The sequence below is a fragment of the Athene cunicularia genome (assembly GCF_003259725.1).
Source record: "Athene cunicularia isolate RWA chromosome 9 unlocalized genomic scaffold, athCun1 chr9_part1, whole genome shotgun sequence".
In the NCBI taxonomy this organism is placed as follows: Eukaryota; Metazoa; Chordata; class Aves; order Strigiformes; family Strigidae; genus Athene; species Athene cunicularia.
Genome location: NW_020799110.1, coordinates 10520129 through 10534861, shown reverse-complemented (window position 1 = coordinate 10534861; position 14733 = coordinate 10520129). Strand labels below are relative to the sequence as shown.

The following is a 14733-nucleotide window of genomic DNA, read 5'->3' as shown; positions in this document are numbered from 1 at the left end:
GGGTAAGAGATGTGGAGCCGGGCGCCTGGTCCCCCTCCCTCCCCTTTCTGCTCCCTCTTTTTTTTTTTTAATATATCTTTTTTTTTCCTCTTTTTTTTTTTTCCTTTTTTTTTTTTTTTGCCTAACTCCCTGCATAGTAAAACTCATGGGGTTTGGGTTCTGGCGTGCAAAGCCAAGAAAGGGAGCGAAGCCTTCCCTTCGGACACGTTCCAGTGCAGACCCTCGGGCAGAGGGGCCGCCAGGGCTGGAGGAGAGGAGTGATTGTCTGGGGCCGATGGCCCCGGCCCTGTCGCCGGCTCAGCCTCCCCCAGCTGCTTCCACGCGGGGACCAGAGTTAGGGAAGGCTTCGGACGTGTCTGACGGACTCCGTGGATGGGTCAACAGTCTGTGGCCTTGGGGAGGGTAGGGAAGTGAAGGCTTGGGGGGAAAACGGGGTGAAAATAAATCCAAGAAGCAGAACAACTCTTCAAACTGATGAGCACCGAGACAGGGCAGGAAGCGGGATGTGCCATCTCTGTCCCATAATCCATCTTCAATATGAAGATGTGTTGCTGCCTTGCCGCTCCAGGACACGGGACGAAAAGCTGGGCTCCCTCTCGGCACGAGTGCCTCCGATCCAGGGAAGGGCAGCCCGTCCCGTCCCGTCCCAGGCGACCGTCCGAGGCAGAGGAGCGCCATGTGAAGGGGGAAACGGGAAGCCGGGCTGCACCGCAAACTGAACCTGGTTGGCAGGTTCCCTCGGTCCGTTCCAATGCAGAGTCCCCTGTGGTCAAACCTGCACCGGGAGTGTCTGGTTCATCTGCAGCCTCATGTCCTGAATGCTGCTCAGGATCTTCTTCTGGTGCCCTGCTAGCGTCACCCCTATCCTCAGCAGGTCTCTGCAAGGAGAAGGTGAAGACTCAGATTCTGACAGCAGCAACACAAGCACGTGGCCCTGCCCTAGCTAGCTGCTGCCAAGGGGCCCATCCATATTCATTACAGCCCTCTGCCAAGCTCCTGTGTCCCTCTAACACCACAGGGGACTGGATGCTGGATCCCAGACCTTAACTGACTTGGGAAAACCCCACGTGCAGCTCAGCCCTCCACAGGCTCAGACTGGAGGAGCTGGCTGCCAGAGAGGTGAGGGACAAGGAACAAAGTGCAGCAGCCCCAGCCCCAGCCTTCTCCCTCCTCCGCAAGCAGGGACTTACTCCGCAGTCATCTGTGCCACCAAGTCGAAGGAGGCAAAGCCGGCATTGACAAAGTTCTCCTTGTACCGTCCCATTTTGATGGCATCCAGCCAGTCTCCCACGGTGGTGAAGGTGGTGTAATCCGGGACAGTGCGGTCCAGGAGCGGCTGAGAGATGCTAAAGTGTGAGAGAACCACAGGTCATAAGGAGCAGGGGACAAAGACAGTGTATGTCACTGGAAGTGGGGGAGATTTCTTATCCCTGCCCTCCCACATCTCTAGTCCCAGCCACCCCAGCGTTCCCCAGGCTTGGGGGGAGTCCTGGCTGGAGACAGGGATGCCACTGACCCAGACTGGACGCTGGCGATGACTTTCAGGCTGGCGGCGTTGCGGATAAGCTTGTCCAGCGTGTTGACAATCTGTGCAAATTTGGGCCGTAGGTTGCGGTCCCGCACCCAACAGTCCAGCATCAGCTGGTGCAGCGCCGTGGGGCAGTCCATGGGGGGTGGCAGGCGGTAATCCTGCTCCACTGCGTTGATCACCTGTGGAGAGACATGCAGAGGCGGGCTGTGAGTCACCTGGGCTCCCACGGGCAGCCCACAGCTCCCCGCTCCCCTGGGAGCACTTACGTCCTGGTTGGACATGTCCCAGTAGGGTCGCTCCCCGTAGGACATCACTTCCCACATGACGATGCCGTAGCTCCACACATCACTGGCCGAAGTGAATTTGCGGTAGGCAATGGCCTCGGGAGCTGTCCATCGGATTGGGATCTTGCCCCCCTGCAGGGATACACAGCTCCATTATTTAGCACACACCTGAGGTGTCTCCTCCCATCCCCAGACCGGTGGATCCTCCCTGACTGTCCCATACCAGGGAGCTGGTGTAGGTGGGGTCAGCCGGGTCATCCTCCAGAAAGCGAGAGAGCCCGAAGTCGGACACTTTGCAGACCAAGTTGCTGTTGACCAGGATGTTGCGGGCAGCCAGATCCCGATGCACATAGTTCATCTCCGAAAGGTACTTCATGCCAGCAGCGATGCCTCGCAGCATTCCCACCAGCTGGATGACCGTGAACTGTCCGTCGTTCAGCTGCCAGAGAGGAAATCAGAGGGGTTTGCAACACCCCAAATGGACTGGGGAAAGATCCCAATGTGCTGCCACCACCTTCCTCCTCCCTAGAGCTACCCACTCTTCTCCCATCTCATGATGTCTATGCACAGCTTAGCACTGGGGATGCCAGCACGACAATGCAGTGGGATGGAGGAGGGCTCAGACCTTCTGTCCTCCGTGTGCTGCAGCCCCCAGCCCAGGGCAGGAGGGGAAGGATGCTCACCCGGAGGAAGGAGTCAAGTGCGCAGTTCTCCATGAACTCCGTGATGATCATGACAGGGCGGCTCTTGGTCACCACACCCTCCAGGTGGATGATGTTGGGGTGGTCGAACTGGCCCATGATGCTGGCCTCGCTCAGGAAGTCCCGTCGCTGCCGCTCCGTGTAGCCCACCTTCAGTGTCTTGATGGCCACGAAGATCTCGCGGCGGCCAGGCAGCTTCAGGCGCCCACGGCACACCTCGCCGAACTCCCCTGTAGTGGAGAAGGGGAGAGGGGGAGGCACGGTGAGCCACGCAGCAGGGTGAGAGGTGGTAGTTTCAGCAGCTGCTGTGCTCAGCCCTGGGACTTGCCTGCTCCAATGACCTCCTCGATTTTGACACAGGAGATGTCAATCTCTTTGGCGAATTCCCGGACGGCTTCGTTGGGGTCCTCGTAGGTGAAGGGGTCAATGTAGACCTTCATCCCAGGGGTGACTGCAAGGGCAGAGGAGTCATCACCAGAAGGAACACAACATGGGTGACAGATGCCAAGCCAGCCTGGCTGGATGTCAGCCCATCCCTCCTGGTCCCTGGCTAGCAAAGGCTGCCCCTCCTCTTGTGCACAGGGCAGGAATTGGGAGAGGGCAGGCAGAGCCCACTTGCTGGGCTCTCACACTCACCATATTGCTGCAGCTTCTCCGTGTACTCGGGGTCTGTGCTGTTGCGTTGCTTCCTGCCCAAAGGAGACGAGAGGAGGTGTTCAGTAACCATCCCTTTCCTGATGGGGCAAAGACATTCACTGCCAGCTTCCAAACCCCAGCACAGACAGCATATGCCAGAGAGCTTCCCCTGTGGCAGCCTGTGAGCAGAGCCATCCCTCCACCCAAGGTGCAATGGGAGAAGATTGTGCTGAGGGAGGATGGCAGGAGCCCGGGCAGAGCCCCAGCTGGTTCTGGGGAAGCAGAGATGCACAGTCCTCCCACAGGACCTGTACTCTGATACCCATGTGTGGCAGATCCAGTCCTTTGCTCTCAGACTGGAGCTGCCAGAGCTCTACCCACAGGCAAGGGGGAAAAGCTCTGGGGCAGACACGAGCAACCCCCAAACCGAGCTCTGAACACCCACTCCCTGCAAAGCCAGTACCTGAAGCAGACGATAGCGATGATCACCACAACGATGACGAATAGCAGCCCTGCAGTGGCTGAACCCACAATCAGTGGCAGCTCCTGGAAAGTCTTGCTGGTGGAGCCTGATAGAGGGAGAGGCAGGAATCAAAGTCAAGCTGGGGAAGAAGCACGCATAGTAGGGCTGGGGGATGGAGGCAGCCTGGTCCTGGCACCTACCATCCTCTGCAGTTGTCTGAAACTCCGTGGGGAGGCTATAGCGGCCGTATCCAGCCACCGTGCGAGCCCGGACCTGCACCATGTACCGAGCATTGGCCTTCAGTCCATCCAGCCGCACCGAGTTCTTCTGGCTGGTGACTGTGTTGGCGATGCCATCGCTCTGGCCTTGCTGTAAGGGAGACACATGTGGGTGTCACCTCTGTGAGGCAATACCCCCCTTTTGCTGGCTTCCACATCCCCCAGGCACTCTCTCTGAAGGGCGCCCCTTTGCCATGGTGCCAACGATCAGCTAGGAGGGCTGGAGGAGGGGGAAGGCTGCTCTGCCTCCTGCTTTACCTTCTCTGAGTACTTGATCTCATAGTCAAGAATGATGCCATTGGGTCTCTCTGGGGGAGTCCACGACAGCGTCATGCTGTTCCCGGTGCTGCTGTGCAGGTGCATTGTAGGCACGGCAGACGGGGCTAGGAAAGAGGGCAGAGGAATTTCTGAGTCATCTGTGCCAGGCTACCCTCTCCACCATCCCGTGTTGGTGTAGGGGACTCTACCTGGGACCTGCTTGGATAACCTTAGTGGAAAAGCATGGAGAAGCTTTGAGACTGGCCTCCCACAAGTCTCTGTCGGGAGGTGTGATCTCACCATCTTGCAGCCAAGGTGATAAAGGACCAAGGGAAGCCTCAGAAATAGCACCGAGGCAACGCTTCACCCCACACCTAGCTGCAAGCTGGTGTGGGGAAGGGCCCTGCCAGCTCAAACCGGGGCTCCCTCCCCTCCTCTACTTGCCAGGAGCTCCGCGCTCCACCCCACCAACGAGACCCGTGAAATCAGATCAGAGCGCAGCGGCTGGAGATTACCAGCACGCTGGAGCTGTGCCAGAGCGGGTGGAAATAAGGAACAGCAGAGCACTCAGCTGGCTGCGAAGGTTTGGGCTGGTGCTGAGCCTTCCCAGGCCCACAGGGGAGAAATCTCATTTCCTTCCTCCTCCTTTCACAGCAGGCACAACATCTCTGGGGTAGGTCTAGGAGATCTAGAGCTCTCTGGAGCATCTGCCAACCCTGCCCTTCTCTGCTTGCACGCGTTCTGATCTCATCTCCTCCAGGGACACGCATTAAACGGAGAGGAGAATTTACCCAGGGGATTAGATGCAGGCGCAGAGAGCCAGTAACACACAGCAGCACAAAGGACTGCAGCCTCCAAGGCTGTCAGGAAGAAATCCCCACTCCACTCTGCGGCGGAGAGCCAGCCCCTGCTCTCTGGAAGCTCCACTGACCTGCCTGGTTGGTGGTGATGTTGACAGAGGCGAAATGGGGAGGGTAGGGGCTCTTGTTGGAGATGCCATTCACGGCCTGGATCTCAAAGGTGTACTGGGTGTGGGCCATCAGGTTGCTGATGTAGATGCGACGCTCGGTGAGGCCGAGCTGGCGTGGCACAAACTCCACGTTGTCGTCGCAGCGGGTGCAGAGGCGCCGCTCCACGCTGCACTTCTTGCAGATGACATTGTAGAGCAGGTCATCCCGCCCGCCGGTGTCCTGCGGCTCGCTCCACTCCAGCACCAGTGACGTCTCGTTCACATTGGAGATGACGCTGCGGGGGGCAGAGGGGACGCCTGCGGGGGGAACGGGGGGGTCAGGGATGCCGTGTCCCCATGCCCCACTCACCTCTGGCATGGGCACAGTACACTCCCCTCGACCCAGATGTGGACCCCTGACACCTCCACAGCTCCCCTCGCCTCCCTCCTTGCTCAGGGCAGGACTCACTGGTGCAGGCACTATCCGCGGGGTCCGTGTCTGCCCGGAAAAAGCCGTTTCGACACGTGCAAACTGTTGCTGCTCCAGAGGTTGTCCGGCTGTTGGGAGGGCAGGGAGAGCAGGGACCTTCCCCCTGCTTAGACTTGAAGGTTCCAGGGCCACACGCTGGAGGAAGGGAAAACAGACATGAGTTATAAAGTGCACCCAGAAAACATCCACCATCCTCCCTGCCAAGGCTGGGCAGACCCTTCCTTGCTCCCTGCCAAATTTTCCATCAGTGGCTTGAGGACCACAGGCCACCTATAAGCCTTTCCACAGCTGCCAGCTGTGCCCTGGCCGGGCAGGGTGGGCAGGAGCAAGCTGCTGGCACAGGGCAGGGGCACCTGCCAGCACAGGCACAGCCCTGCCCACAAGACACTGAGCTCCTGCAGCAGAGCCAGGGCAGCCGGAGATGGGAAGAGCCTGCTGTCAGCAGCTGTATGGGGATCATGGCAGGTCCAGCTAGGAGATCACATTCTCAGTTTTGTTTTTTCACTGCACTTCCTAAGGGTTTTGCCATGCTCCCTTCCCCAGCTTGTTTCCAGGCCCAGCACTCTCGATAGGGTCAGCGATTCATTCTCCGCAGAAATAAGGCTGGGAAGGAAAGGACCCCCAGCCCTGCCAGCAGCAGCCCCTGCTCTCTGCCACCCAAAATGCAGCCACTCAGCCCCAAACCTTCCGCCTTGGGCTCTTCAGCCACTTCTCAGCCCTGGGCGCGGTGGCACCTCCCGAGGCTGGCTCAAGTGGAGCGCTGAGCGAGATTAAAACATTCTTGCAGGTCCTTGGCTAAAGAGCTGCTTCAGCATCACTGCCACCTCCTACCCCCACTTCCGATCAGGGTCCTTCAAGGAGTCACAAGTCCTGGGATCCGGCCTGGTTGGCACCGCGGGGTGTTTAGTCGTAACGAGGGGCACGTGAAAGGATTAATGGCACTTGAGCCAAGGGGCAGAGCAGCCTCGGGAACCTGACCCATGCCTCGAAATAGCCTGATTTATCTCAGTGCTGCCCCAAGGAAGTGGGTCCTGTGCTCTGTGTTTGCAGCTGGCCAAAGCAGTGAGACATCCGTTGGTGCTGGCTCATTTGCCACAGCCAGGGCAGCATCAGCATGGACAGCCCCGAAGGGGGGCACATCCTCCTCACCCCGCCGGGGCTAGGGCAGCTCCTGAGGGCACATAACCCTCCTGGCAGCCCTGTCCCACCTCCCACGCCTGTGGCACATCACCCCGTAAACAGAAGGAGGTTTTCCCAGTGCTTCACCGGGCTGTGGCAAGCGGAAGTTTCCTGCTATGAGGTATCTCCTGACGTCCTCGGTGGAAGTTTTCCGGCTGGTTGCAGCCCCACGCGTGGGGTGTGGAGCACTGCTGAGTCACAACGCTGCCAGGCCAGCCCCGTGGGGACCTGCACACAGCTCCAGGGTGCCATCCTGGCCCCCCGGTTTGACAAGACACCAAGTGGCAGCAGCTGCAGGGGAGAAGCCCTGCTCTATCGTGGTGGTGGCAGGCAGGGGGACGCATGAACAGCCCCATCACGGGGGAAGGCACCCCGCTGCTGAGGAGGGGACCTGTGGACCGTGCGCTCTCCAGCTCCCCTGCCCGGATGGGCGGCAGGAGCTGCTTCCTGCTCCCAGGGCGCGAGCCTTCCGGCAAGGAGACTCTTCTCTGGTCAAAACAGGACCAACCACATGGCTCGACTCGCTCCAGCTCCTTGACCTGAGTTCACCCAGCCTCTGGGCCTTCCCTTTGGAAACGAAAGCTTAGCTCATCCCAACTGCACAGGCTGGAGGGCGAAGGAGTGCGCAGACCTGCTCCTCTGTGAACAATGGAAGCCAACAGCCAGTAGGTCCTGGGCTCCTGTCCCCCCAGCCGGGCCCACCCTTGCCACCACGAAATGAAAAGACGTGGACAGCAGATGCCCAGAGGTAGAGAGCAGCACAGGCAGACCCACCCCAGCCAGAGTCCCGGGCGGTTCAAACTGGGTGGATGCAGAATCACACATAAGGAACCAGATTGCTAAGGAATGAGAGATGACTGAAACCTCTTGGACAGGAACGCTCTGGGCTCAGAAAGCTGCCAAACATGCTTTGGTTATGGACAGGAGCCCAGATCCATCAGGGACAAAACCCCCTGAAAAAACAGGCTTGTTGTGGGGAGAGCAAAGCTGGAGCAACCAGAGCTTTGAAGAGCCCATAGCCCAAGTGTGGCATGGCAGCCGGGGACAGCGAAGTGCTCTGCAAAGGATGCAGGAAGGATGATGGTGCTTGGCCTCCCACATGTTCAGCGCCAGCCGGTTCTCGGTGGGTTAGAGGCATGGAGGGGACAGTGACCTGCACTTCCGGACATGGAAGAAAGGGAGAGGCAGAGCCATCCTCGGGCAGCTGCCTGCATCCCGCAGGAGTGCCCAGCGCAGGCACAAGGGATGAAGGTCATTTCTTCTCACCCTCGTGCCACCCTGGCAGGAGGGGGATGAGCCAGCCCTGTTAAGCAGGGGAAGAGCAGGAGAGGGACCGAGGCCCAGATGCACTCCTGTGTTTAAGTTTCCAACTCTGCTTAATAAATCAGAGCATAAAGACCTTGGTGGCAGCGTGACAGCTCTCAGCCGCCACATTTGAAGACTGTAACCGAGCTGAAAGCTGATCCCAGGTCCCCAGTGGATAAGCCGCTGTGTCATCTCTTCTCTGCAAGAAACTGCCTGTACAACAACCACTGTCTTGGCCGGCACGCTGGGGAACGAGCCTGGGAGCTCCGGAGCGGGAACGTGACTCCAGCCAGCCAGAGCCGGGCTCCCCTCTCCCCACTGAGAGGTTTGCATAAGCACTTTTCCTGCTTAAGTGTCCTCAAATAAAATAACAACCCTGAACCTCTGCACACAGATCACATCTCCTGGTGCCAGGCTGTGGTCACCTCCGGGAAGAACATGACAGTCACTGACAGCCACAGGATAACAGGTCAGGGAACCGAAACGGAGCTCCTCGGCCTGAGAAGGAGCCGCTGGTTTGATGGGAGGGAGATGCAGCCTGGCCTGACAGCGGGGATCGGCTGCGGAGAGGATTTATGCAGGGTGCGGGAAGGAGAAGGGCAGTCATGCAGCCGTGGGGCTGCTGCAAAACTGCCCCTGCCCCTTCTACGGGGCATAGCACACCCGGCATGGCACGGCACCCGGCATGGCACCCACTGCCGGCCATCCGGGGCTTCTGGCAGCCCCTCCAGGATTCTCATCAGTTGCTCACCTCCAGGGCCTGATCCTGCCTTGCAGAGCTGCAGCACAGGGCTGGGGGAAGAGGAGGGCACTCTTCCCAAATTCAACCCCCACCCCAGTGAATAAAGTCCAAGGGAGGGAGCCGAAAAAAACACCGAAATAAAACCTTCCTGGCAGCAGCAGAGAGCAGTGACTCATCCCGCAGGCAGCCTCCATTACTGCATGGGATGAGGGCAAGCAGGAACGAACCCTGTGTGCATCCCCAAAACTTCGAGGTCCCCTCCCTTGGGAAAGGGAAGGAGAAAAAGTCCACAGCACATCAGGAAATACCAGCCCCAAACTACCCTGTTTCTGATCTCAATTGCTTTCCCATCCACACGATGCTATTCCAGCCCAGGTAGCATCCTTCCAGTATTTCTCTGCCTGTAGGACTGAAGCAGAACGCCTTACTTGAGCCTAGATAAATTAAACCGATCACATCCCTTTGTCCAGCAACCCTGTAATTTCTTTAAAGGCAGCAATCGAGTTTGCCTGGGACGATCTGTGTTTTATGAACCTGCACGGCTCGCTCCCTTCCCGCTTTCGTAAGCGGCTGCAGATGGATTAGAGCTGTGGAAGCAACAGCCTGGCTACAGCCGAGGCGGTAACTCTCTTTTTAAGTCTCTCTTAAAAGGCACTTGATTTTTTTTTTTTTTTAAATATCACCCTTTGGGTGGAAATATTTCACGCTAATGCAGTCCAAAAGTGAATGGAGTAAATTTGAAGGGGAGAGAAAGGAAAGAGCCCTCAGGGTTTTGAACAGTGGCATCCAAAGAACAGGCGGGAAAACAATTTTATTTTTTTTTAAACGGAAAAAAAAAAAAAATTCAATAAGCAAAGCTGCCTCTCAAGCCACAGCGGGTCACAGGCAGGACGGCAGGGGCAGATTTCCTCGACTGTGTTACAAGTAACCCATTGTGGAGCTGCCTGGCTGTAAACCCGCGGCTCTCCCCTGCCTGCACTGCTGAGCTGCCTTTGATCTGGAAGCCCAGGCAATTAATAGCAGGCAGTTTCACTTCCTGGGTTTCATGCAGCAAGCCCATGTTGCAATGCAAAGCTGCAAACAGTTGGCAAGTGCAATGCTTGCTTGGCATATTTTTTTTTTTTTTAATTCGGGGTGATGTTTCCATTAGTCACTGATTGCAAGGGAAATTTATTTTCACAAAAAATCAGATTTTGGCCCCAGCATGACCTGCTGTCACCTACTGACTGTGCCCAAACATACAGCACCTCGTGCCATCAGAAAAAGGACATCAAAAAGGCTGAGAAATGGGCCTGAGGAGAGCATGGTGTCACACTATACACTGTTTCCCCATGGGCTTTGATGGACTGGGTGCCCACCGACTGCACCACACTCCCCCAGTCCCCCTCCCGAGCAGGGTGTAGGCTCTGGGGGCACCGAGGCCACCCTTCAGGACCCCCCTATGGACATTGAGGGCCACGTGAGGAGGGGGCTTGCTGCTAGCCCTGGCACCAAACCAGCTAGACCTCAAACCTTTCTGTCAAACTCTGGGTTAAGCCAGCAACATGAAGGGTGCAAACCACCTAAATCTGATGTGGGGAGCACATGCCCAGGAGCAATTCTGGGGAGGTGCTGCATGCTGAGCTGCTCTGCGCGGGGAGCCCTGCACTGCTTGAGGGAAACTCCCACCGCCTGCCTGCGCAACGCGGGGAGTGCCTCGATACCAAATCTCCGGAACGGTTTGGGTGCTCGCAAACCAAAAGGAGAGGGGACAGGGCTGGGGGAAAGGCTGAATCCCAGAGGATTCAGGGTTCAGGGTGCAAGAGGGTGAAGGCAGTGCACCCCTGATTGAGAGGCATGTGGGAGTCCTCATCCTCCCCCCGGCCAGCAGCTCCTCTTCGTCCTGCAAGAGCTGCCTCTGCAGCTCTGTGTGGCGGCAAGCGTGTGGGAAGCGGCACAACCCCCAGAAGGGCCGTGTGCTAATTAAATAAAGATAATGAGGCTGAGAATGAGATGCCAAATCAATGCTGTGGCAACTCAGGACTAGAGCGCCAGATACCAGCCTGGCGTATCGCATTACAAAGCATGCCAAAGAAACTGCCTTCAGCCGGGCGGGATGAGCCCTCAGCTCCCGAGGGACCAGGATACAAGCTGCATTGTAACAGGTCTGAATGCGAGGTCTAATCCTGGCTCTGGATGGAGATAAAGAGGAGGAGGAGGAGGAGGAGATCTTCAAAGACCACTGAAAGTCTGGGGAAAGGGGGATATTTACAACAGGGCTTATCCCATCTAAGCAGTAACTGGGTATTGTTATTTATTAAAATGCCATCTGGCACTCCGGAGCACTCCTCGCTCGCGCGGTGAAGCCTCAGCGGCTCCCTGGGGCGGGAATGCTGAAACGCCAGCTCTGCGGGGCTGCATCCGCACCTCTCCCCGTGCCACGGGGGCTGAGAGCCTTCTTGGCGGTGCCGGGCTGCTGAAAAGGGGTAAGGAAACATCTAGCCGAGAGCAGAAAAGGGATCTGCAGCTCCAGCTTCTCCCAGCCCTTCTTCAGCTGTTTCCACTTAAAACACACGATCATATGGCGGAAAATCTGATCCTACAAGCGCAGAGCAACTTTCCCAGAGAAACGTGAGGACACCGCCGCTTCTGCCCAGCGAGAGGGCAGGCTGCCGGATGGAGACGTGCCCGCAGCTCAGTGTGGCTTCCCTGTGTGCTGGGGAAAAAGCCAGGGCTTGGGGGGAAATCAAAGACGCTGGGAGAACCACCGCGTGAGTGTCTGCCTGGCTGCAGGGGGCAGAGAGGGGACCTCGCCCTGGGGCTGCAGCCATGCCCTGAGCCCGACCCGAGGAGCCCCTTGTCATCATACCTTGGGGTAGCCCTCCTCGGCACAGCCCAGATGTTGGCTGGAAATGGTGTCGCCTTGTGCCCAAACCCCACTCCCTGCTGGGAGAGAGCAAACCCCTGTTTGTGGTCTAACATCTTTCAGTCCAAGCAAGAGGGAAACCAGCTCCCCAGGAGCGGGGACCCCAGCACACTTTTAAGCGTGGGTTCTTCGCCCAGCGATGCATGTCTGGCACGGGTGTCCATCTGCCCCAGGAGGAGCCAGATCGGCTGCTCACAAGACGGATGCAGGGGGCCAGCACACCGAAGTCGGGTCTGTGCTGGCACTGACGGTGCTGGAGGCTCCCCAGCAGAGCCGTGGCCCCGTGGAGGCTGAGCTCTCCCCGACCAGCCACAGCAGCACGGCTGTCAGCTATGCTGCTCCCAAAGCCAGCGGAGAGGCTGGCCTGGCCTGAGCCCCACGTCATGGGCTGTCCCAAATCGCATCGTCCCTGCCAAGAGCAAAGGGCTGGCGCCAAGCATCCCGTCATCGGCAAGTACGAGGCATCCAGTGCTGGGGGCCCAGCCGGCATCCTGCTCCCTGCACACCTCCAGCCAAGGGGAGCGGCAACCTTTCTGGCTAAACCCCAGCCAACCCAGGGCAGGGTCCTGTGTGCCAGAAGTGGCTCCCAAAGACAAAATCACCCCAAGGGAGAGCAACATCTACCTGGGAAGATTTTTTCTTTATCAACACACCAAACCTGGGGTGAAAGAGCAACACCAAAGCTGTTGTGGAAGAGCACGGCAGCTGCAGGACCCACACAGGACTCGTGGCTCTCCATCCCCTATATCTCCATGTACAGGATGCTCTTCCCTCTCCTCCAAGCAGGGACAGGGAGCTTTGGCTCCCCTGCCTTCATGCCGCTCCCCACCCTCCCTGCTGCAAGCCCTCAGTGCTGTCAGGGGAAGGCAAACATCCCCACAGTTTCTCCCGCAGCCAACGCAGCGGGGCCCTGCTCACCACCGGTGTTTCCAAGTGCCTCTGCACAAGCAGCGTGAAATCACACTTGCCAGGAACAATTATTCGCCCCAGCCACAAGCGCCGCAGGAGGGAGAGAGGGGAGATGCTGGACACGGCAGCAGGGGCAAGAGGGAGGTTTAAATGTGCTGGATCCCTGCTGAGGACCACGCCCGGAGCTGTGGATCCCAGCGAGGACATGCATCCCGCAGAGGACAGCACTGGCAGATGTTAACCTGCATGTCACGGCAGACAACGTGCCAGTCTGGACCATGAAGCTTTAAGGCTTCCAGATGCTGAGTCAAACTGCAGACCAGTCCTCTGAGATACAACCCTGCTACCTCTGCAGGGAGCCTGCCCAGCTCCCAAGCCTCTGAAAACAGATTGAGCTCAATGCAAAACCACCTCCACATCAATGTGCCCGCAGGGACAAGAGCCACGGTCACTCCACCACGCACGTACCTTGGCACTGGGTATCCTTCATGGTTGGCTCATATCCAGCAGCACACGTACATGCTCCCACAGGTACCATCCACTCGCCGTCACCGTTGCAGTACAGCTTCAGAGGTACAGACACCTCCACTGCGTTGGGGATGCAGGTGCCCGGTGCGATGACTAGAGAGGTGGGCTCAGCCCCTGTTAACGTCTCCGGGAAGACAGCAAAGCCAGCAATGGTGTTGGAGCATTTCTTGTAGAAAGCCCGGACGGAGATGAGAGACATGCAGGCTCCCAGGTCTTGGAAGGCCAGGTAAAAGCCATTCTTGGAGAGAGGGCCAAAGCTGCGCACCTTGGTGTTCACCCGGCCAGACTCCAGCTTGGAGAAGCTCTCGTCTGGGGCAATTGTATCCACTTTGATATAGGGGTTCTCCATCCAGAAAGGGCTATTTGCAGAGGCAGAATCCGTATCCGACTCATAATAGAAGAGATTGAAGGTCTCTTTGCAGGAGCCGGGGATGTTGGGGATGCTGTTGCAGTCCCGCACAGTGAACTTCAGCTCCACATAGACACGCTGGACGTCCTGGCGCTGGATGAATTTGGTGCGAAGCCAGTTGTTCTGGTTGGCCTCCCGCACGTTGCACACCTGGTATGTGCGGATGGGGTTCATGGCCTCATCATAACCGCTGACTTCTTCCCACTGCAAGCAAGAGGGGAGAAGGTTAGACCCCCAGCTGGGGAGATCAGTGCCACGGACACGTCGCGAATCGCACAGGGTGGGGGGGGACCGGGCAACAGGGAAGAGCAGCAGCTGCACCTCCACCCATCCCAACCCTCCTGGTCATCAAAGTGACTAAGAGCAACCTGGGCCAGGGACCACAGCACTCCCGCTCCACCGACACGGAGTCAGGAGGAGATGCTTTCATGAGGCAAGAGGAGAAGCATGGGAGGGAAGGGGGAAGACGCAGCCAGCTCCGTGAAGGTGCTGGCAAGCAGCCCTGATTCCCATGGGGCCGGGGCCAGCCGTGCCCTTTGGAGGTCAGGACCGGGGTTGGCTCCAGACTTACCCCCGTCTCCGGATGAGTTGTCCATGCCAACTCAGAGGTCACCCACTTCGTGTCCATCAGGGTCTCTGGAGAGAGAGGGAGGAGAGAAAGAAGTAATTGGAGACGAAGGCCAAGATTAGAGGGAAAAAAAACAGGAGGAGTGGGGGAGAGGAGAGTTGAGCCTGACATTTCTGCGGAAAACAGCAACTTGGGGGGTGAGACGTGGTGGGAGGAGGGGGGAGCGGCGCAGACAGACTCCAGATTTCTCTTCTCCCGTCAGGAGAACAGGAAGAGAGAGGCGTCCCTGGAGAGCCACGCCAGAGTGGGGAAGCGGCAAGATGAGGAGCTGGCCAGGTGGTGAAGGGGGGACGGGGACAGGCTGCCATCCTGGCCACCAACACAGCCAGCCATGCCTCTTGGCCAGTGGGGGGGGTGCCAGAGGAGGGAGACCACGCACCCCTGTCTGCGCCCTCCCCCTCTGCTTTGGCAGGGCGCGTATTTACTGTGGCTGGGGTTGAAAGGGCCCGTTCCCATGACAGGGCGGTGCGGGCCAGGCAGGTTTATCCAGAGGAGGAGGGACTGGCAGGCTGCTCTCCCAGAGACGCCCCACATCACT

General features: G+C 58.2%; 1 protein-coding gene across 2 annotated transcripts; it reads right to left on the bottom strand.

Moving 5' to 3' along the window:
- Positions 1-120: 120 nt before the first annotated feature.
- On the bottom strand, positions 121-14198 carry EPHB3 (EPH receptor B3). 2 transcript variants are annotated; one of them, XM_026855120.1, is made up of 15 exons: positions 14139-14198; positions 13099-13771; positions 5570-5725; positions 5083-5418; positions 4152-4276; positions 3816-3984; positions 3616-3721; positions 3153-3250; positions 2845-2967; positions 2499-2746; positions 2039-2254; positions 1798-1947; positions 1517-1710; positions 1191-1346; positions 121-878 (listed from the first exon to the last, which is right to left on the bottom strand). In XM_026855120.1, the coding sequence occupies exons 1-15, from the start codon at positions 14193-14195 to the stop codon at positions 770-772; spliced, it is 2916 nt and encodes a 971-aa protein (XP_026710921.1). In that variant the 5' UTR covers positions 14196-14198; the 3' UTR covers positions 121-769. The 2 variants fall into 2 exon arrangements, with proteins under 2 accessions (XP_026710921.1, XP_026710922.1); XM_026855121.1 differs by having other exon boundaries at positions 3153-3205.
- Between the last annotated feature and the right edge of the window lie 535 nt (positions 14199-14733).